This window comes from Triturus cristatus, chromosome 5_2 (genome assembly GCF_964204655.1).
Source record: "Triturus cristatus chromosome 5_2, aTriCri1.1, whole genome shotgun sequence".
NCBI classification, from domain to species: Eukaryota; Metazoa; Chordata; class Amphibia; order Caudata; family Salamandridae; genus Triturus; species Triturus cristatus.
Genome location: NC_140588.1, coordinates 191198841 through 191220707, shown reverse-complemented (window position 1 = coordinate 191220707; position 21867 = coordinate 191198841). Strand labels below are relative to the sequence as shown.

Sequence of the window (21867 nt, the reverse complement as noted above, 5' to 3'; positions counted from 1 at the left end):
CTCATTTCTACTTCCCCCGCTACTAGGATTTGTATTATCCTCCCCACCAATAGTGAATTGTTAGATTGCAGGTATCTGTCAAGAAACATGAAGCCTCCATATTCAGAATCCCGATCCTTACCTCAACCTATCTAGTAGGGGCAGGTAACGTACAGAAAATATTACACCGCTAATGGTGACTTTTATTTCACTAGACCGTCTCTGTTTCCCCTATGGGAAACCTGTCTGCTTTCTGTTAACATGACCCAAAATTATTCCTTTGTGTTTAATAAATGTGAGGTTAGGGCATGCGCAGTGTGTCCTCCCACAGTTCCTTTTTGAGAACTGTATGCAATCGATGAGAAAGTTAGTTATATTGAGGCTGTCTTGTTTTAGGTTTAACCCTATAATAACTGATAAAACTCCACCAAAAGGGAAATAGCCCTCACCAGTGTAAACATATAAACAGTGAAAAAACACCTGCACAACCACAAACTATTTTCCATTCAATGAAAGGAAAAGGAGCATGGAAGAGTCATTTTTATTTCTTCCCATAGGGGTCAATACAATGTAACTTTGTTATACAAGGTAGCAAAAAAGACTGGGCTAACATTACTTTGCATGAGCTTTGTTGTTTAGGGATGTCACTAAAATATTGTTTCTTGTTCCTTTTGCTTTTTTCAGTTTTGTGGTCTTTGGTCTAAGGATGCAGGGTTTTGAAACATGATATTAGGTCTTGTTTAATTATTTTATAAACTGTAGAGAATCAGGAAATATCAAAATCATATTTGATATTTTGGCTGTGTTTGATTCTTTCACTGATAGGTAAAATGGCTGGTTTCAAAAGAATCTTTCCCAATATGTGCCATCACATATAACCACAGAGAATGGGTAAAAACCCTTGATACATCAGTCCCTTTTCTAGTGAGTCAGTATTGATAGTAGGTGAATTGCCAAATACCCCAGGCTTTAAACATTAAATGCAAGGTGTAGTGACAGGTGTATGTGAAAAGAGTGCTATCACAAAGCATCTGGGATAGTGGTGAAAACATGACACCAGACTTTTGGAAATCGTAGAACGCAGCGTTACTTGGAATGCTCCTGCAAAAAGGTTATTTCCAAGTTCAACAAAGATTGGAGCGATATTGTTTCTATTTGCAGTGATTCAGCTGAGCATATGAAAAAGTTGTGTGATGACCTGTCAACATCGATACATGAGCTGAAGTGCTTCCCTGTAAGAGATCATTGCCACTTGTTAGGTGGTATGCTGAAAGCATCTTTACAATCATCAGAGTTAATGAAGCATGCTATTGACTTTTTAGTCCATTCTGGTGCACTGTTTTGTTATGCATGGGGACTAAAACGCAAATATTTATCATTTTGATTTGTGTGGCATCAAAGAAAGAGTCATCCCAACTGTGTCACTTGGCTGATTGTTCTCAGTACTAGAGGTTGTGAATGCTATATTAATTGTTTACATAACTTTTGCTGAGTGATGATGCCAAAGGCAAGAAATGTGAGGATATTTGGTCGCATATTGATAGTAATGTGAAAAAAGTACACTCTACTCCATTCTTCGATTTTTATAGGAAAACATAACTGCTGTAGTGGACATAATAAAAAAACTAGAGTCTGAAAACACCCTTGCCTACCAAGTGTTCAGCGTACTTGGTATAGATGTAAAATATCTCCTTGAGAGCAGGCTGGGCGACACCTTTAGTGACTTTGTCACTGCAACATGTTCCATGTTATAGTGCTTGCCTCTTGGTAAGCAAAGCAATGTTGAGGAGCAATTCAGGAACTTTTATTTTACAATGTATAAGAAATGGCTTGCAATGATGGATTGAAATGGCCCTTCACCAACCGTATACAAAAGAAACAATTGATGGACGGAATGCTGGACAATGCAAACATTCACCCCCAGTCACAAGGATCTAGGTTTAATCCATCATTCTTTTGCTCACCACACCACCCCAGTTTGGACCCAGCCATATGCAAATCAGTCTTGACCCTGTTCCTTGTGGCAACAGTCCAGCCCGAACTGCCAAACCAGGCCCTCCCTGGAACGGAAACAAGCATCATGGGACCGATTTCAGGGCATCACCCTTCATCAGCCAGGCTAACTTGAATCCAGTGGTGTAGTGAGCACGGGACCCACGTCTGGGCATACCCTTCCCACTCAGGGCGACATATGCAAAAGAAACAATTGATGGGCGGAATGCTGAACAATGCAAACATTCACCCCTAGTCTCAATGATCTGGGTTTAATCCATCATTCTTTTGCTCACCACACCACCCCAGTTTGGACCCGGCCCTATGCAAATCAGTCATGACCCTGTTCCTTGTGGGAACAGTCCAGCCCAAACTGCCATGCCAGGCCCTCCCTGGAACGGAAACAAGCATCCTGGGACCGGTTTCTGTGCATCACCCTTCATCAGCCAGGCTAGCTTGAATCCAGTGGTGTAGTGAGCACGGGACCCACGTCTGGGCATACCCTTCACACTTAGGCAACATATACAAAAGAAACAATTGATGGATGGAATGCTTGACAATGCAAACATTCACCCCCAGTCACAAGGATCTGGGTTTAATCCATCATTCTTCTGCTCACCACCCCAGTTTGGACCCAGCCATATGCAAATCAGTCTTGACCCTGTTCCTTGTGGGAACAGTTCAGCCTGAACTGCCAAACCAGGCCATCCCTGGAACGGAAACAAGCATCATGGGACCGATTTCAGGGCATCACCCTTCATCAGCCAGGCTAACTTGAATCCAGTGGTGTAGTGAGCATGGGACCCATGTCTGGGCATACCCTTCCTACTTAGGGCAACATATACAAAAGAAACAATTGATGGACGGAATGCTGGACAATACAAACATTCACCCCCAGTCACAAGGATCTGGGTTTAATTCATCATTCTTTTGCTTACAACACCACCCCAGTTTGGACCCAGCCATATGCAAATCAGTCTTGACCCTGTTCCTTGTGGGAACAGTCCAGCCCGATCTGCCAAGCCAGGCCCTCCCTGGAACGGAAACAAGCATCCTGGGACCGGTATGAGGGCATCACCCTTCATCAGCCAGGCTAGCGTGAATCCAACGGTGTAGTGAGCACTGGACCCACGTCTGGGCATACCCTTCACACTTAGGCAACATATACAAAAGAAACAATTGATGGATGGAATGCTTGACAATGCAAACATTCACCCCCAGTCACAAGGATCTGGGTTTAATCCATCATTCTTCTGCTCACCACCCCAGTTTGGACATATCCATATGCAAATCAGCCTTGACCCTGTTCCTGGTGGGAATAGTCCAGCCCGAACTGCCAAGCCAGGCCCTTCCTGGAACGGAGACAAGCATCCTGGGACCGGTTTCAGGGCATCACCCTTCATCAGTCAGGCTAGCTTGAATCCAGTGGTGTGGTGAGCACGGGACCCACGTCTGGGCATAACCTTCCCACTTAGGGCGACATATACAAAAGAAACAATTGTTGGACGGAATGCTGGACAATGCGAACATTCACCCCCAGTCACAAGCATCTGGGTTTAATCCATCATTCTTTTGCTCACCACACCACCCCAGTTTGGGCCCAGCCATATGCAAATCAGTCTTGACACTGTTCCTTGTGGGAACAGTCCAGCCCGAACTGCCATGCCTGGCCCTCCCTGGAATGGAAACAAGTATCCTGGGATTGGTTTCAGGGCATCACCCTTCATCAGCCAGGCTAGCTTGAATCCAGTGGTGTAGTGAGCACAGGACCCACGTCTGGGCATACCCTTCACACGTGGGGCGACATATACAAAAGAAACAATTGATGGACGGAATGCTTTGACAATGCCAACATTCACCCCCAGTCATAAGGATCTGGCTTTATTCCATCATTCTTTTTCTTACCACACCTCCCCTGTTTGGACCCAGTCACCTGCAAACCAATCTTGAACCTATTCCTTGTGGGAACAGTCCAGCCCGAACTGCCAAGCCAGGTCCTCCCTGGAACGGAAATAGGCATCCTGGGACCAGTTTCAGGGCATCACCCTTCATCAGCCAGGCTAGCTTGAATCCAGTGGCGTAGTGAGCACTGGACCCACGTCTGGGCATACCCTTCACACGTGGGGCGACATATACAAAAGAAACAATTGATGGATGGAATGCTTGACAATGCAAACATTCACCCCCAGTCACAAGGATCTGGGTTTAATCCATCATTCTTTTGTTCACCACCCCAGTTTGGAGCCAGCCATATGCATATCAGTCTTGACACTGTTCCTTGTGGGAACAGTCCAGCCCGAACTGCCAAGCCAGGCCTTCCCTGGAACGAAAACAAGCATCCTGGGACCGGTTTCAGGGCATCACCCTTCATCAGCCAGGTTAGCTTGAATCCAGTGGTGTAGTGAGCACGAGACCCACGTCTGGGCATGCCCTTCCCACTTAGGGCGACATATGCAAAAGAAACAATTGATGGACGGAATGCTGGACAGTGCAAACGTTTAACCCCATTCACAAGGATCTGAGTTTAATCCATCATTCTTTTGCTCACCACACCACTCCAGTTTGGACCCAGCCATATGCAAATCAGTCTTGACCCTGTTCCTTGTGGGAACAGTCCAGCCCTAACTGCCAATCCAGGCCCTCCCTGGAATGGAAACAAGCACCCTGGGGCTGGTTTCAGGGCATCACCCTTCATCAGCCAGGCTAGCTTAAATCCAGGGGCGTAGTGAGCACGGGACCCACATCTGGGCATACCCTTCCCACTTAGGGCGACCATAGAAAAGAAACAATTGATGGACAGAATGCTGTAAAATGCAAACATTCACCCCCAGTCACAAGGACCTGGGTTTAATCCATACTTTCTCCAACCATGGCATTTGAAGTCAGAGAAACCTCATGTGGTGCTCTTCACAAGTTCCAGATCCCTTCCATAAAGGGAACTTTTCTCCTGAGTTTCAAAAGTGCTGGTTCATTTTTGCCACTTTAATAACTCTGAGGGCATATGCGCTCAGTTCAATGCATATGTTGCAGAACCCGCACAGAGAATTGCAATCTTCAAGTGCACCTGTATTGGCATGGAAAGCTATGATAGTGGCCAGAGTTAGCAAATTGTGTACTGGCTGTTTTGGCGTTGCCTTTTTCAAGTGCCAATGTTGAGAGGGCCTTTTCACAGATAAAAGTTTACATGGGAAGGAAAGAGCGAGCATGCATTACCAAAGACTTACTGAAGAAGTATTGTATAATGTATTACAATTAGTTTGATTTGTAAAAATGTATTCGTCCCTCGTACACACTGTATGTACACTGTCTATATACAATGCACTATCATTGTAGAAAGCAAGAAATGATAAAAACAAAACGTTCCATAAACACCTTCAAAAACACTGTTTCTGTTGTCTTTAATGGCGCGAAAATGTGTAACCACTGATAACCACTGTTTTTATAAGGTATTGAAATCTCTTGAAAACGCTGGGAAAAAACCACCAGATTTTACCAAAAATAGAAACTGAAAACAGTAAAGCTCTGAACGTTAGAGATGGTTCAAGAAAATATAGGGAAACCACACAGAAATGTACGATTTTTAGGCACAGCAAATGAACATTGCTTGGGAAGACAGCCGAGATCTTGTTGCAAATGCATGATAAAACCAGACCCTGACATGCTTACCACACAGAATTCGCACAACCTGCTACAATCAAACTCTGTGTCATAAAAACAATACAAAGTGTCCCGGAGTCACAGCTTTATGCCCATATATCTATGATGTTTATTTTCTTATTTCTAGGAATTCATGAACACCTTATATTCACAAGCCCCATAAGTATGTTAGGAAATGTATGATAAATATGGACTGCTGGGTGTACATTGTTTTCCCTAACTAACTCAACATCTGCAGATAATCCACAGATGGATAAACCACCAGTGAAGCATATGGTGGAAAAGTGCATTGGCACCCACTTAGTCCCCTTTTTCAGCATAAGGAAAACTTGCCCATCATGCCCCTGAAAACATGGGGCACTTTCCCAACTAAAATGTAGGATTTCTTCAATATTTTTTGGAGTAGGTTTTTATATGCATTTTTGATGCTGAAGTGCATTGGGAATGTTTGTGAATACGTAGAAGGTTTGACTTTAAGAGCATTGCCAATGTTGCAAATGGTCAAAATTGTGCCCCCGCCCCGCAGAAGGGGACCTTCATCGTTTCACGAAAATTATGACTGGGAAAAATCTAGCCATCAGGCATATTTTCTACAATTGAATAGTGTAAATATCTGCAGATCCTGATTTTGTGAATCCCGATCTGTTCTGCACCAAAAGTTACAGGTAAGAAACTTTTCCCTCTCTGTCATCCCTAGAGAGAGTGTGATGTGCATTAACATATTGCAGCAAAATATAGCAAAAAGTGTCTTCTTTAGTTCTGGGTTATCAGGTTGACTTATTTTTACTGTCCTTACCACCTATTAGTGTTTGGAGAAAGCCCAGACATGATCCGAGACGGGTCGACCATCCCCCTTGCCAAGATGTTCCAGGATGTTACAAAAAAGAGTGTCATGATGCTTCCCATCGGGGGCGCCGATGATGGAGAACATTCCCAAAATGAGAAAATAAGCAGGTAAACACAGATCACATTTTCACTAACTCACTGGCTTCTAATTGCCTGCTTCAAAACGTAGCCCTGTGCAGATGCACAAAAGATGACAAGGCCGCGGAACTCATGGATTTCCCAACACAAACTTGGTCTCAACTTGACATGTGTGAAGTTGCCAAGCTTTGCTCTCATGATCTTCCATAAATTATCTCAAATACTATGGGGCATATTCACAAGCCCCTATCGCCACCACAATGTTACTTTCAGTTACAATGTGGTGGCGATCGGGGCCTCGCCTTATTCACAAGGCAGCGTTAAGCCACTTAACGTGGCTTAATGCTGCCTTGTGATAGGCCCCCTTTCACGCTGTGTTTAGCGTGAAAGGGGCATGCAGTGGGTGTTGTGGTGGGCATTCCACAGCAACGCCCATTGATATTTACGCTGCCCACTATTCACAAGGGCATCGTAAATAGGAGCTAACGCCAAACTTAGGACCAGGAAAATCCTGGTCTTAGTTTGGCGATATGAGGAGAAATGCTTTATTTCTCCTCGATTTTGCATTTTCCATGTGTGCTGCCTTGTGCAGCACACATGGAAAATGCAAAATGCCATGGTTAGTTTATGTACAGGTGTAGGAAGGTGGAATCTGAATGTATGGTTGCCACCACTTTCTTCCTGGTGTTTTGCTGGTTTTCGAGTTAGTCTGGCTGGGATCCTGCTATTCAGGACCCCAGCCTATCTGCTTTCGCCCTAAAATTGATTGCATGTACTTTAGGTACACTCCAGATTGGAATCTGGGGTACCCTTATGAGTCCCTAGTATATGGTATACTATGTACCCAGGGCATAGGTACCCCAGAGGCCTACCAGGGGCTGCAGCATGTATTGTGCCACCCCTGGAAAGCCATTGTAAATGACACCACAGGTCTGCTACAGCAGCCTGTGTAAGGTGGTGTATGCACCTATATCTCTCCATATCACTGCACATGTAAACCTATCAGTTACCCCTATGGCAGGCCTTAACAATCCTGAAAGCAGGGTGCTGGGTTTCATGTGAGAGGGTGCCCATGCATGAGCAGAGCCCCTCTGCAGCTTTCGGAACCTTTATTCCGGGGTTGTTTGTGATGCAGACAAACCATATACTCTTAAGTGCATTATAACCTCGCGGTAAATGCTAACTTTGGAATGGCTGCATGGAAAAATGTTGTGTTTGGTGTCAAACACCTTGGAATCATACCCCCACACCCGTAACTGGTGTGGGAGGTATGATTCCACCCTACCACAGGGAGAAACATACCAGCACCGGTATACCCGGTACCAGCTTAACAGACCCTGGCATCACAAAATGAATGCTGCCAGCCACAGACACGAGTCTGCCCTCCTGCTGCTGGACAAAACTCCGGCTGGGGAGGCCTGGACAATAGGTTTCCTGTCACAGGGAGGTGTAACCACTTCCCAGACAGCCTTTAGTGTATTGGGGCTGGGTGGGTGCACTCCAAGAGTGCTTTGATGTCTGCACTGGGGGCACATTTGGTGTCCCTGTGCATAGTCCAGCTCAAACCGGTTGCAGGGTCACTCAGCCCCTGCTCTGGCTCGAAACTCGACAAAGGACATGGGTGTAGCCTCCCCTCTGTCCTGACCCTCCCATATGTGGGTCCCCAGAGTTTGTCCCACCCCTTCCTTGGGTATAAAGGAGGAACCCCTGACTAAAGGACTTTAGATTTACCGGGACGAAACTCTGCTACAGAATCCCAGAACTTCTACTATCTACACGATGTTGGATGACAGAAGAATCTCCCTTGGAGCGAAGGAGTTACTCCCCTGCAAGGCAGGCACCAAAGATGCATCTGTCCGGTTTGCATCAGCGCTGCTCCGGAAGGACACCGACAATTTTGCAACACAGGAGATGGGTTTCCAAGCTTCCCCGAGGCCGATCCGTGCTCTCAGTGACTCTGAGATCCAAAGCCCTCGTGGGGATCGTGCAACCCGAACCCCTGGACAACACGACCATTTGCAGCAGCATATGCTTCTTGGCAATCCCTGAGGCTGTGCTTTGGGCTACTTGTAGTCCAGACCCCGAGCAGTGATTCCACCAAAGATTGCTGGCCTACACTCCTCGAGTGACCCATGGGCTGGTATCTAGTGATCCCTCTCGAGGTCCCTTTGCAATCTCTTGTCCGTCAACTTGTGGGTCCCTGAGAAGGGTACTTTGACTTTCAACTAGCTTATCTGGTTGCTCCAGATGTGCCCTGACTCTCCATCGCTTGGGGAGTCCACAGGACCTTGCTGGTCCACACCGAAGCCATTTTTCTCTCACCGCGTGGGTTGCTGTTGCCAAGGCTTGTTGGTCTCCAATCCAGAAACTGACCCCCCAGAACTCGACATCCTTTGTGGGACAGCTTGCCTGTGGACTGAGGTCTTCGTGGACGCCTCCTGGTCCCCGTGGCAGCAGAGTCGAACTTCACCTTCTCGCACCTGAAACACCAGACATCGGTGGGCATTCGTCTATCGTGCCCCTGGTCACTGGCAAGTGACCCAGACTCGGTCCCCTCTGCTTTCAGGTTCTTCACATCTTCAATCAAGGCTTGGATCACACCGGACACTTCTCCTTTCCACAGCAGCAGCACTTTGCAGCACATCGCCATTGAAATCAACTACGATTCCAGGCACCATTTGACACCTATGCACCCGGCTTCCCTGGGTAAGGTAACACGAGTACTCCAGTGCTCCCCTGGCTGCTGGCCCTAGAACCCTCTAAGTCTAAAGGGGTTTGCTCAAAGTCCTCTCCTAAGTGTCCTTATTCTTTAAAATTCCAACCGCGACTTTCCTATTGAATTGTATGTGGCTCGCGGCTGTGCTCTCACACTGCACACGTCCCCCGTGGGTCTCCTGTGTCACTACCTTGGGTGGTTCCTTGGGGTCCCAGCGATTCTATGTGCTCTAGGCACTGTGTCTTGTCAAGTCGTGGTTCTTATACCGATTTCCTAATATATGGTTTGGTCTCCCCTGGGGCCCATTGTATATTGTGCTATTTACTGTCATTTTAGAACTGTATTATTGTGTGCCTTGCTCTTTAACTTCATAAAGAGGTTAGTAGAGAGTGTTTAGAAATAAATACATAGGGCCCGCTTCACAGAACTAACTTAAGACAAAATCCTAAACTTACTACCATTTTGGTATTCACAGAAGGCACTTACTCATTTTGGTATTCACAGAAGGCACTTACTCATTCCGGTATTCACAGAAGTTAGGAGTCCTAACTTTAGGACTCCTAAATGCCTTCTGTGAATACCGAAAGTCTTAAAGTTAGGATTTTTCTCAGTTTAGGAGTCCTAAAGTTAGGAGTCCTAACTGTACTACTCCTAAACTGAGAAAAATCCTAACTTTAAGACTTTCGGTATTCACAGAAGGCATTTAGGAGTCCTAAAGTTAGGAGTCCTAACTTCTGTGAATACCGAAATAAGTAAGTGCTTTCTGTGAATACCAAAATGAGTAAGTGCCTTCTGTGTATACCAAAATGGTAGTAAGTTTAAGATTTTGTCTTTAGTTAGTTCTGTGAATCGGGCCCATATATTTTATATATATACCTTGTGTGTTTCTCCTTTCATTTAGTTATTCAAGAGGTTATAATCTGGTAAACTAAGCTGCTTTACACTCCTTCAAGACTTAGCCTGAAGGCTGCTCTCCATAGCTAGCACTAGGATAGCTTTCAATAAAGGTTGTCTTAAACCTAATCATCAATAACGGTTGTTTGGACTGGTACTAGGTGCCCACTATAACTAGTGGACAGCATATACCAGGCCAACTTCTCACAACAGGAAGGTGTCCCTTCCTGTACCTAAACAAACCTCCCTGCTTGCAGACACCCTTGCACTCTGGCGCAAGGGTGCCTGCATTGGCGCTAAGTTGTGAAACTTAGCACCATCGCAGGGGGAAAAGCAAGGCAGCACCATGTCCTTGTGAATATGGTGCAGCCTTGCTTTTCCGAAGTGGCGGAGAGAGGCGTTAAGCCAAGAATGCTAACTCCTCTCTCCGCCACTTCTGTGTGAATATCCCCCTATGATTTTTGCTTGATTGTCACAAAGGTTTCTGCATGTGTGGTTTCACACCACTTTTTAGTTGATTATAGGGAATGAAGATTATTTTATTTTTTTAAATGTCTTTTTGGAGTTTTGAATACAAAATAACATCACATCTGGTAGTGCACAATACAGGTGGTGTATCTCTTCCGATGACAAGGACTGGAGTCCTCACAAGACCGTTCAAACAACATGCAAGATCTCCAAAGGACAACAAAACACAGTGTTCACAGTAGCTCTCAATTCACAAATCTAGATATAAAATGGTGGCTCTATGGGGAGCATTGTGGAGTTGGGGGGACTCGCTCGGGCCCTGGTCTAAGGTGCGGAGGTATTCACGAAAGTATGACCAGACATCCTTGGGGCGAGATGTGAGGGGCTGTAAACTGGCATAGTCGTCTCCCATACTCTCAAATCTACTAATGCTCTCGAGCCAATCTTTAGAGGAGGGTGGTTTGTTTCCGCACCATCTCAGTGACATGCCATGGGGACCAGTTGGCGGATCCCTTGGGGAACTTCATGGGTTTACCACTGGGTAGGGGGTCAACTTCATGAGATTTGTTTATATATATTCTCCCAATAGTTAGCAATCACCGGGCATGTCCAGGTCAGGTGGGCAAAGTCCACCCTGGGGGCTTGACATTTGATACAGTTGTCAGGTGTGGAAGGGTCAAATTTAGCGATGTCTTTTGGGGTGTAGACATTTGAATTGTATCAACTTATGTCTGTGGCTAATAGAGATGCACTTTATTTGTGCTCAACAATAGCCCCACACTTGGTCTGTGAGCGGGACTCCTGGTTCTTTCTCCCAGACCTCCCTCACCCTGATGGTTGTATCCAGCTTCAAGGCCATAAAAGCGTGGTATAACTGATATGTCATATGTCCGCCATCTGATGCTTTAATCACCAAAGACAGAGGTGGAAAGTCCTCCAACTGCAGTGGGTGTGGGTATAAGGGATCTAAGGGCGCTCTGGAGTCTTTTAAAGGCAAAGAGGTCCATGTAGGAGGCGGTTTGAGTACGCATGTTGTCTGTCAGCTGTATTACGTCACTATTAGGGAATAGGTCGCCTAGGGTGGATGACGAGTATTTGTCCAATGTGCGTTTAACTAGTGTTTCCCTAGTAGGGGGATCCATGGGTTATCCGATATGGGAATGGCATCGGAATTAAGGCGGCACCCCGGCAGCACACGCCTCATCCTGCGCCACTCTCAGCAGGTCGTGGAGAATGTCTGTATATCTTCGGTGTCTAATTGTATGCCTTGGGGCAATATCTATGAGCGTAGTAGGCCATCCAATTTTGACTTTATTTTCCCAATTCCATCATCTGTCGACTACACCTCCACACCCACCACACCTCACCACTCTTACCTGGACCTGTCGCACCTGTTCCTTTAGGCTAGGACACATTATAAGGTGGTGGACAGGTTGGCACTAACTTATCTAAAAAGTCTTCACTAGAATCAGTATCACTATCTTCGCCTGAATTCTGTGCACTCACTCATCAATGCAGGATATAACTTAGCTCTGTCAATTATGTCAGCTCTTCATTTTTGTTGTTCTGCATCCCATCTAACTTCGGCACAGCTATGTGCCACCTTTCTGACTCTGCCCTGATATTTCTCCTTCTCTTTGGTATGATTTACATGCTCCCAGGTATAAAGTGCCTGGTACTGTGCGTGTCAAGGAGGTGACTTCATCTCATACAATATTCTTATCAAATTCAAATTCAAAAAACTTTATTTGGTACATATTACATGACCATAAAAGCATACTAAAAACACAAATTAAAAATTTCTTATTTACACAGTCACTATTAATATACAAACACAGTCCATATTTCGATAAACATCCAGGAAACAATTTGATATAAATTCATTAAAATGTTATAGATTCATTAAACTTTAAAAATCATCTTACAGTGTACATAAAGTGCATTCAGTTATAAATATCACACGTTTTTAAATATTGTGCATTGTATTGTCCATCTTCAATTCTCATAGTTTTCGTAAGTTAGAGCCTCCAAATGAGAATAGGTCTTACTTTTCTTAATAGACATTTGGATAAAATTACAAGCAGCATTCATAATTTTTTCATCCTCCAAGCTACATATAATATTAAAAGCTTTTTTGTAATGATAATATGTATTTACTTTAAAAAGGGGTTTCAATGCAAATTTACAAATGTCCCTGTAAAAATCACAAAATAGTAAGAAATGCAGCGTGGTTAGAGGAGATTTTCCATCACATGGACAATTTGGTAATCCTGATCTTATGAAACGCAACTAGATAATGTAGGGTGCCAAATCTTAATCTAGTCAGAAAAAGCCTGTGCTGAACATTTCTTACTATAATAAGGTAGGGTTGTATGCCGTTAAAAAATGGGCGTTCATAATAAGAGATAACACTTTGTTTTGTGCTTTGTTCGCCCTCCCTTACTACGTCCATAGCGGTAATAAGCCTTATTTTCAATTCTTTCTTACTATATTCTTGAATAGACATGAGTTCCTTAGGCTCTAAAGTTAGTTTGCAGCTTTTTAATAGAGTTTGTATATATTCAAGCCACAATATTTTCCTGCTATTATTTAGGGCCAAGCAATCAAGTATTATACTCTTAGTGAACCTAGCTTCTTCTCGCGTCCAAATCCCATGCCATAATGTTAACCCAGCTGTTTTTATAAAATCGCTAATGTAGGGAACAGACAGTTCTCTATGAACTAAGCAGTTAGATGTAGAACTTGGGACTGCTAGCAAACATTTTAAAAACCTATTCTCATGTGTTTGGAGGATTGCAATATTAGCTCTCCCCCATAAAGCTGCACTAAAGCATGCAGTCGAAATTGCTTTACTTCTATATAGGGTGAGCATTTCCCTTATGGGTTTGTTTCCTATTTTTTCTGAGAATCTAAAAATGCCCTCTATGCTTCGTGTAAATTTTAAATTTGATAAATTATTATGTGGGCCACATGTACCATTTTCATTAAACAATAAATCCAAATAGGTAAAACTAGAAACTCTCTCAATCGCAATGCCGCAATATTCTTATCAGATTTTCAATAATTCTCAAAATAAATGTGCCATAGTGTGGAAACATCAAACCACCTTTTTTTTCATTGATCTTGTGCCACTGATTTAACCAAATGCATGTGTGGAGCCCCATATTTATGGCCATATAATGACCTGCTGTGCCTTCCGGCAGAGCTTCTTCCCTTTTTCCAACAGGGTCAGTCACATCTGCCCTAACCAAATATCATATAGCCTTGAAACATTTCACTTTTCAGCAAAAATATCAATGATCAAAAGTAGAATTCTTGTTTCAAACCAGGAAATAATTCCTTTACCCACAATTCTTGTTCAACATCAACCACCAATAGCAGTGTGACATTCTGTTACGTTATCAACTAATAACAGCTTGGCATTAACACTAACTGTCCAATCTCAGCGCGGGACGCTATAATGTACTTCTCTCTTCTTGCAGTGGCTCACCCTCCTTTACAACTTTCACAAGCACACTCTTTTCTCAACACTAAGGAAGCAGAAAGCAGATATGCTAAGCGATTTCAACAAATAACCTTTGTCTGCTCCACCAAAGAAATCAAAGTGTTCAATAACACAAGAAATGGTCCAGAGTAACACAGTCTGACCTACTTAGACACACACTCAAGTGACACGTCGACCAACGGGAATCTCCCGGATCAGTGCAGCTTCTCCTTTGCGCAGCAGGATCCACTACACCAACCATACCTTACTCTCACACACAGATGAATGTCCCTATCTCAATTGCGCAGCCGATGGTACCTCACGACTAATACCACAAAATGCAGCAGGCAAATTACAGCACAGTATATTCCACACTTACATATCCATGGATCCTAGCTACGTCCAATGCGATAACAACTTTATCTGCTCATTAGTGCATTCACATCTGTCCCAAAACTAGAAAATCATTGTACCATGCAAGCTTGACATACACAATTATAATGTGCAACAATATTAATGCTCACTCCTCCACTATTACCTCTACTTTCCAAACCGCTGGAACTCCACTGATTCTCTGAATTGAGACATGGACTTTTAGGGCTAAGACTGGGTTTGGCAAGTATAGAATTTATACCGGAAATACACTAACAGCCTTTGCTTCAATACCTAACCAGCTTCTGCTACCATCTTGAAAGAGCGCTGGGCCATACAATGTAATACCTTAGTCAAGTCATTAAAGAATTCTCCCCATTGGTCATATGGAACTATTTTAGCTGGCATGAATCACTGAAAGGGAGAACACATAAATACAATACATTTCTAACTTGTGGAGCCCATGTGACCACAATAAGGACCAGGAATCACTGAATACGGTAAAAAGATTGTTTTTTAATATCAAACAATCCATTGCCAATATACATGCAAACCAAACATACATTTCAATATGTACATTAATTCAATGGGTAAGCTAAAATATTGCAGTAAGTTGAGACGCAACAGAGTGAGTTACAGAATTGTGATACCCAAAACAATACAGAAACAAATTACAGCAAACAGGTGTTCGTAAAGAAACTTCCCATCTCTCTTCTAAACATAAGTCAGGTATAAAGTCATCTATCAAGGGTCTCTAATTAGGGTGCATAGAAGGTGCCAGCATGATCAAACTTCAGTAGACGTCTTGGGAAAAGGAAATAAGTGTTAAGCATAAAGCTTCAAACTTGCAAGAATAGGGCAAGCAAAGAGGTCTGTACCTCTCTAAGACTAAGAGGGAATCCCTGATGACTCTAACACTATGAACAACAATTTAAAAATAACAGGAGATCCAGAAACATCCTTATCTCCTTTCATACCACAAGGGACCAATCAAACCATTAATTGAGTGCACCTGCAACATTGCTCCGATTTCCCAACGCATCAAGCTGAGACTTCAGTTCACAACATTCAGCATCTTGCCATCCTGGTACATGGTGTACAGAAAGCCTCTTTCAATCACTGTTTCTCCAGAATGTATGACGTTACATCACATACATTCACAACGCGGTATTTTACATCGCGTTCGTTACGACTTGTGCTGGAGGGCGCTGGACTTAGGAATAGAGGGCCCGATTCACAGAACTAACTTAAGTCAAAATCCTAAACTTACTACCATTTTGGTATTCACAGAAGGCATTTACTCATTTTGGTATTCACAGAAGGCACTTACTCATTTCGGTATTCACAGAAGTTAGGAGTCTTAACTTTAGGACTCCTAAATGCCTTCTGTGAATACCAAAAGTCTTAAAGTTAGGATTATTCTTAGTTTAGGAGTAGTAAAGTTAGGACTCCTAACTTTAGGACTCCTAAATGCCTTCTGTGAATACCGAAAGTCTTAAAGTTAGGATTTTTCTCACTTTAGGAGTAGTAAAGTTAGTAGTCCTAACTTTAGGACTCCTAAATGCCTTCTGTGAATACCGAAAGTCTTAAAGTTAGGATTTTTCCCAGTTTAGGAGTAGTAAAGTTAGGACTCCTAACTTTACTTCTCCTAAACTGAGAAAAATCCTAACTTTAAGACTTTCGGTATGCACAGAATGCATTTAGGAGTCCTAAAGTTAGGACTACTAACGTCTGTGAATACCGAAATGAGTAAGTGCCTTCTGTGAATTCCAAAATGGTAGTAAGTTTAGGATTTTGTCTTAAGTTAGTTCTGTGAATCGGGTCCAGAATGATTTACTATTCCAAATCCAGTCTACGTACAGTAGAGAAGGTGTTGGAATAGTAAATCATACTATTTCTTCGGTTAGAGCGCCATCCAGCGCAAGTCGTTGTAACGACTTGCGTTGTAATGACCGCGATATAAAGGCATTGCAATGCAATGCTCGCGTTGTAATCGATGTCTCCCGTTTCTCCATGCTCACTGCCAAGTTCCCTCCAGACCACTCTATCAGCAGTATATTACATAAAATAAGCCTTTCTCTAACTAACAAGATTATAAACCTGCAAGAAAAGGAAAACATGCTTCCAAAGCAAAATGAATTTCAACTGAGGCCTGTACACAGGCTAACTTTAACTAAGCTTTTAATGTGCACTTTAAATACATGGTTATATATGCACACGTATAGCTGGAAAAATACATGTAAAACATAAGCAAAAGAGTCCATGTTTATGTATGTAAATCTACCTTGAAGTGTAAGTATAAAATGTGAATAAGGAATACACGCCTTCACCATTAGTGCACACCAGTATAAATCTCTCGTCTCAACAGTGAATACATTTAATTAATATGTTTTTATTACTTCACATACTGTAATGAAGTTAAGGCACACCTGAATATTATATCAAATGCATGTATATAATTGCATTTCTGTGACGTGTAAGGGAGAAGTCCAAATTGCGCTGCTCCAATAATAACGAACTTAAGGGATAGCCTTGCTGTTTGAGAACCAAGCCTGTACTACATGCAAGCCTGCATCAGGCCTGCAATCCAGAACACCCCTCTCAGTCAGTAAGCAGTCCTGTTCTAGCTCAGCAGCACAGATGTCATATTGGGTAACATGGCAGGTCCTGATATGTTTCAGGAGTTACATTTGCACACTGAGCAACCCAGGCATAAAAGTGTTGTACCTTATTTGAGGACGAGCATTGACAAGCTAGCATATTGAGTATTAAAATATTAATAGCATCATAAAAAGAATGACAATAATAAAATTGACAGCACACTATGAAATTAGAAAATACCAATATCTGTTGAAAGCACCATAGTACATCCTGGTATATAATATCCCCAAGTGAATGAGAGTTAACTATACTTTTGCAGGCTCCTGGATGAATTTGATTGCTCAATAGGTTTTTTAATCTTCCTGTTTCTCTCACATTTTTCCTGTTTTATAGGAGTAACTATATAAAGGGAACAAAACTATTTGCCACTTTTTTTCTGGAGCTTTCTGAAGTGCACAGGAGAATGCAGGACCAGAAATCGAAACAGAAGATGGCTGAACAGTGATGGCCGTTCTCAAGTTCCAGGAAGCAAGATCATCACGAGGAACAGTCTTGAGTCGCTGCCTTTTAACCCATTGACGTATTACAATTGAAACAAAATAATGGACATTTGCTTTTAACATTCCATTTTGAGATAAAGTCGCTGTGGCCTGTGTTTTCCAGCTGGCTGGTGATTTTTGGATGTGGTTATAGGTTGTGTTTTTTAATAACTTTTTTTAGCACATGCATAAAAAATGTAAACAAATTCCATTTGTTGACCTACTTGTTTTTGGTGCTGTCGTTCAATCACGATAGTAAATTATTTTTAAATGTAATTTTAACAGAGATGGTCATGTCAAGCGGTGCTATTTCTTTTGATGCTGGCTTGTCGATATATGTTGCGCGCTGAGACTTGTAGCTCATACTTTCATCAGAGAAAAGGGAACATCCACGTACCATAATGCATAATAATAATTTATTATTTTTTATAGAGCATTTAGGCTTTTGCCATTTCTAACTGCTGTAAATTATGTTTTACAATTATCAGTTGTACAAACTATGATTCCCAATTTATCAACCAAGGAAGGCTAAAAGGTTGAGTTTGCCTTCCTGGGATTTTATCATAATACCTCCAGATCACTGCATTTGTCAGCAATGAACGCTCAGCTCATTGAGCCATCACCCCCTGTCCTCTGATACATTACATGCTGACTTGCAGCACATCACACATAAAGGAATGGCAACTATGTTGGTATTAGTAAAAGCAAAAATGACAAACTCCACATGATGTACCTCTGAGAGAGATCTCCAGTTGTACCGTGGCTTGTGCAAGCAGGTCATCCAGTTCTATTTTCATGTCTATTTGAATATACCTAGTGTTTATTGTTACCATTAGAAATACATGTCTTCATGCAAATGAAATAAGGATTGCCAGTTGTTGTGACTTTTGTGTAGTGAAAAGGCTTTCTCAAGCTTCAGTGAGACATAGAAAATAGGTACACATGAGCATCATCAGTGCAAGCTTCCTTCACACACAGAACCGAAACAATATGAGCATCAGCAGTGGAAACATACCTAAAACATAGAACTGGTACTACGTAGGCCTCATCACTGCAAGCTTCTATCACACAGAGTAGCGGTACAACATGGGCATCAGCAGAGCAAGCTTCCCACACACACACACACACACACAGCAGGCACTATATAGGCAACAGCAGTTCAAGCTTCCCTCTCACACACAATGAAGGTACAGAACAGGCGGCAGTTCTCCATGCCTCCTCACACAAAGATCTAGTACAGGAAGCAGACAAAACAACCATCCCCAGTCAGCCCTATCATACTGACTACTTTCTAGCTGATATGAACATACCCACGTTACCCCTGCTTATAAAGGAATTATTAAATATGAACGCAAATCATTTTTTTGCACTCTGAAGAAATAACCAAACCAATCAATCAATTAATCAGGGATTCTTTTAAGCGTGCTACTCACCTGTGAGGGTCTCAATGCGCTGGGGGGTGAGCAGTTCTGGTCAGTCGAAGAGTCAGGTCTTGAGGGCCTTCCTGAAGATGTGCAGGGTGGGGGCGCATCTGATGGCGATCGGGAGCTCATTCCTGGTCTTGGCCGTGATGTAGGAGAAGGTTCTGCCACCTGTTCTTGCTCTGCGGATGCACGGGGGTTCAGCGAGGGCCAGGTCGGCCGATCGGAGGTTCCTCTTGGGTACGTGGAAGGAGATTCTGTCATTGAGATATTGGGGTCAGGTATTGTGGAGGCATTCGTAGGCATAGGTGAGTATCTTGAAAGTAACTCTCTTCTCAAAGGGAGCCAGTGGAGGTTGCGCAGGTGTTGGGTGGTGTGTTAGTGTCGTGGAATGCCCAGGACGAGTCTGGTTGTGGTGTTCTGTATAGTCTCGAGTTTGCGGAGCAGCGACTTGTTGATTCTGGCATAGAGGGCGTTTCCGTAGTTCAGTCTGCTGGTTATGAGTGTGTGGGTGACGGTTTTCCTTGATTCGGGGCGGATCCATTTGAAGGTCTTTCACAGGATGTGGAGGGTGTTGAAGCAGGTGGAGGTGATGGCGTTGGCCTATCGGGTCATGGAGAGGGTGGAGTCGTGTAGGATGCTGAGGTTTCAGGCATGGTCTGTGGGGGTGGGGGGTGCCGAGGGCAGTGGGCCACCAGGTGTTGTTCCATGCAGAGGGGAAGGGTCCGAGGACATCTGTCTTCTCCGAATTGAGCTTCAGGCAGCTGCTGCTCATCCAGGATGCAACGTCATTCATTCTTTCCTGGAAGTTGAGTCTGGTGGTGATGGGGTCCTTGGTGAGGGAGAGGATAAGCTGGGTGTCGTTGGCGTAGGATACTATGCTGAGTCCATGTTGTTTGTTGATGGCGGCTAGGGAGGCCACGCAGGAGGCCATATTCTGAGTCATTGACACAGAGGGACAAATTTTCAAAGATTACAAGCAGCTCAGTGTAGTAACCAAAGTTGCCGTGCTGCATTGAGCGAGAGAGAAAGAGCAGGACAGTGCCATATTTTACTAGGATGTGGCATTGTCCTGCTCTCTTCCCAGCTCTGGTACACAATCAGGCTGCCTATCACCACACACACACACACACCTTTGTGCCATAGTGCATAAGTGTCTGCTGACTCAAGCATAGGTTTTATGACTCACAGGGTACCCTTCTAGTACAAAATACAATGCCAAAGAACACTTTAAAACTTTGCATACTTTGGAGGTGTGCTATACAGTGCAGCACACATGCAAAGTTGGAAAAGATTAGAGAAATAAAAGAATTTCTCCTTTTTGCACCTGTCTCAAAGAGGCATTATTTTTTGGTGCAAAAACCTGTCTACTATTTTAGTAGACAGGGTTTTGCGTCAAAAACCATCGGGACGTCAATGTACCACACATGGAATGCCCCTTAGATGCAAATGTTACTTTGAGGCAACATTCCAGCACAAAACAAGTTTTGAGCTAGAAAGTAAATCCAAGAAATACATTTTGTGCAGGTTTGCAATTACAGCATCATGCCTAGTATCCCTCCTGGGAATAGGGGATAATGCAGTAATTCTTAGAGGCAGAGGTGCAAAATATGCAGTGTTTAACACATGATTTGCAGCAGGTTTCACCTGGTGAAAATAGGTTGGGCAAACACCAATGGGGTGAACTATAACCCCTGCAGTTATAATCCTGGTTCAGGTCTATGACTACTCTGAGCCATTGAAGCAAAATGAAGGGGTGGAATAATGGTCGATGAAGGACATATGATGTTGGTTGGTAAATGCAATGGGACCTCATGCTGCACTGTCATGAAAACTGCTGGTATACTGCATAAGAAATATTTATAGCACAACAATTGGGGTGTACCATGGATACTCTCTAATGTTTGAGCATGTAAAAGAAAGCCTTCCCAACAAACATGCGTGGTGAATAATACTAGCTTACTTGGGGCTGCAATCTTCACAGTAGATAGTAGAGTATCAAAATTCTGTTCTCTTAGTCTTACAGTACCACAAGATATATAGAGGAGAGGGAAAGCTTACTCACAAAGCAGAAGAAAACTATGGACTAGTGGAAGTCAGCTACAAAAGCATGACATATTGAAAAATAGCATAATACAGGGAAGACAAGAATTGAACAAACATTCAATGGAGGAGTTGAAAAAAAAGGAGACTATAAAAAAAACAAGGCACAATTAAAATTATTCAAATAGGGGTCAGAGGTACAAGTTAGGGAACTAATAATAATAACAGGACTTAACTGGGATCAGCAGAAACATTGGCGCTGCACTGGTGATGGCATCCCCGGCCCCCTAAGCCGCCTCAGAACTATCACTCTTATTGCCCTTGGGTGCTGATGTGAGAAATAAAGAAGATATAAAAAATAGATTAGTGGTACTGTTAATCTCCCCAAAAATATTTTGTCATGCAGACGCAGTAACATACTAGTACCTATCGAATATACCATCTTAATCGCCGTAAGCCCTAATTCATATTTCCTAAACCTAAACTACATTTAGGATTAATGCATTGCGACAAATGATCTTTCATGCTCATCTCATTCTTATTTCTCAATCCCCTTGATGGGCCAATCAGTCTCCCTTTTCTTCAATGCATAGATGCATACTACACATCAGTGTGAGATTGTTGGCACTGTACGAGCTACATAAAGAAAGTCACAGTGAGCGCTAACTCACTGATATCACTATATTAGTGACAGGGCAGAGGACTCTGCATGGCCCCATGTTGGCCCCCATGAGATCAATCTGACTCAACTTGCCTGATTATAGCATGGCAGCCTAT

General features: G+C 43.2%; 1 protein-coding gene across 5 annotated transcripts in view; it reads left to right on the top strand.

The window, feature by feature from the left end:
* LOC146822776 (beta-Ala-His dipeptidase-like) overlaps positions 1 to 17832 on the top strand; it is a 362817-nt gene extending 344985 nt beyond the window's left edge. For all 5 annotated transcript variants that reach the window (XM_085606966.1, XM_085606964.1, XM_085606965.1 and 2 more), the window contains 2 exons: positions 6435 to 6582; positions 17481 to 17832. In XM_085606966.1, coding sequence (XP_085463092.1) covers positions 6435 to 6582; positions 17481 to 17592 — 260 coding nt within the window. In that variant the 3' untranslated portion in view covers positions 17593 to 17832. The remainder of the gene's footprint in view (positions 1 to 6434; positions 6583 to 17480) is intronic.
* The last annotated feature ends 4035 nt before the right edge of the window (positions 17833 to 21867 follow it).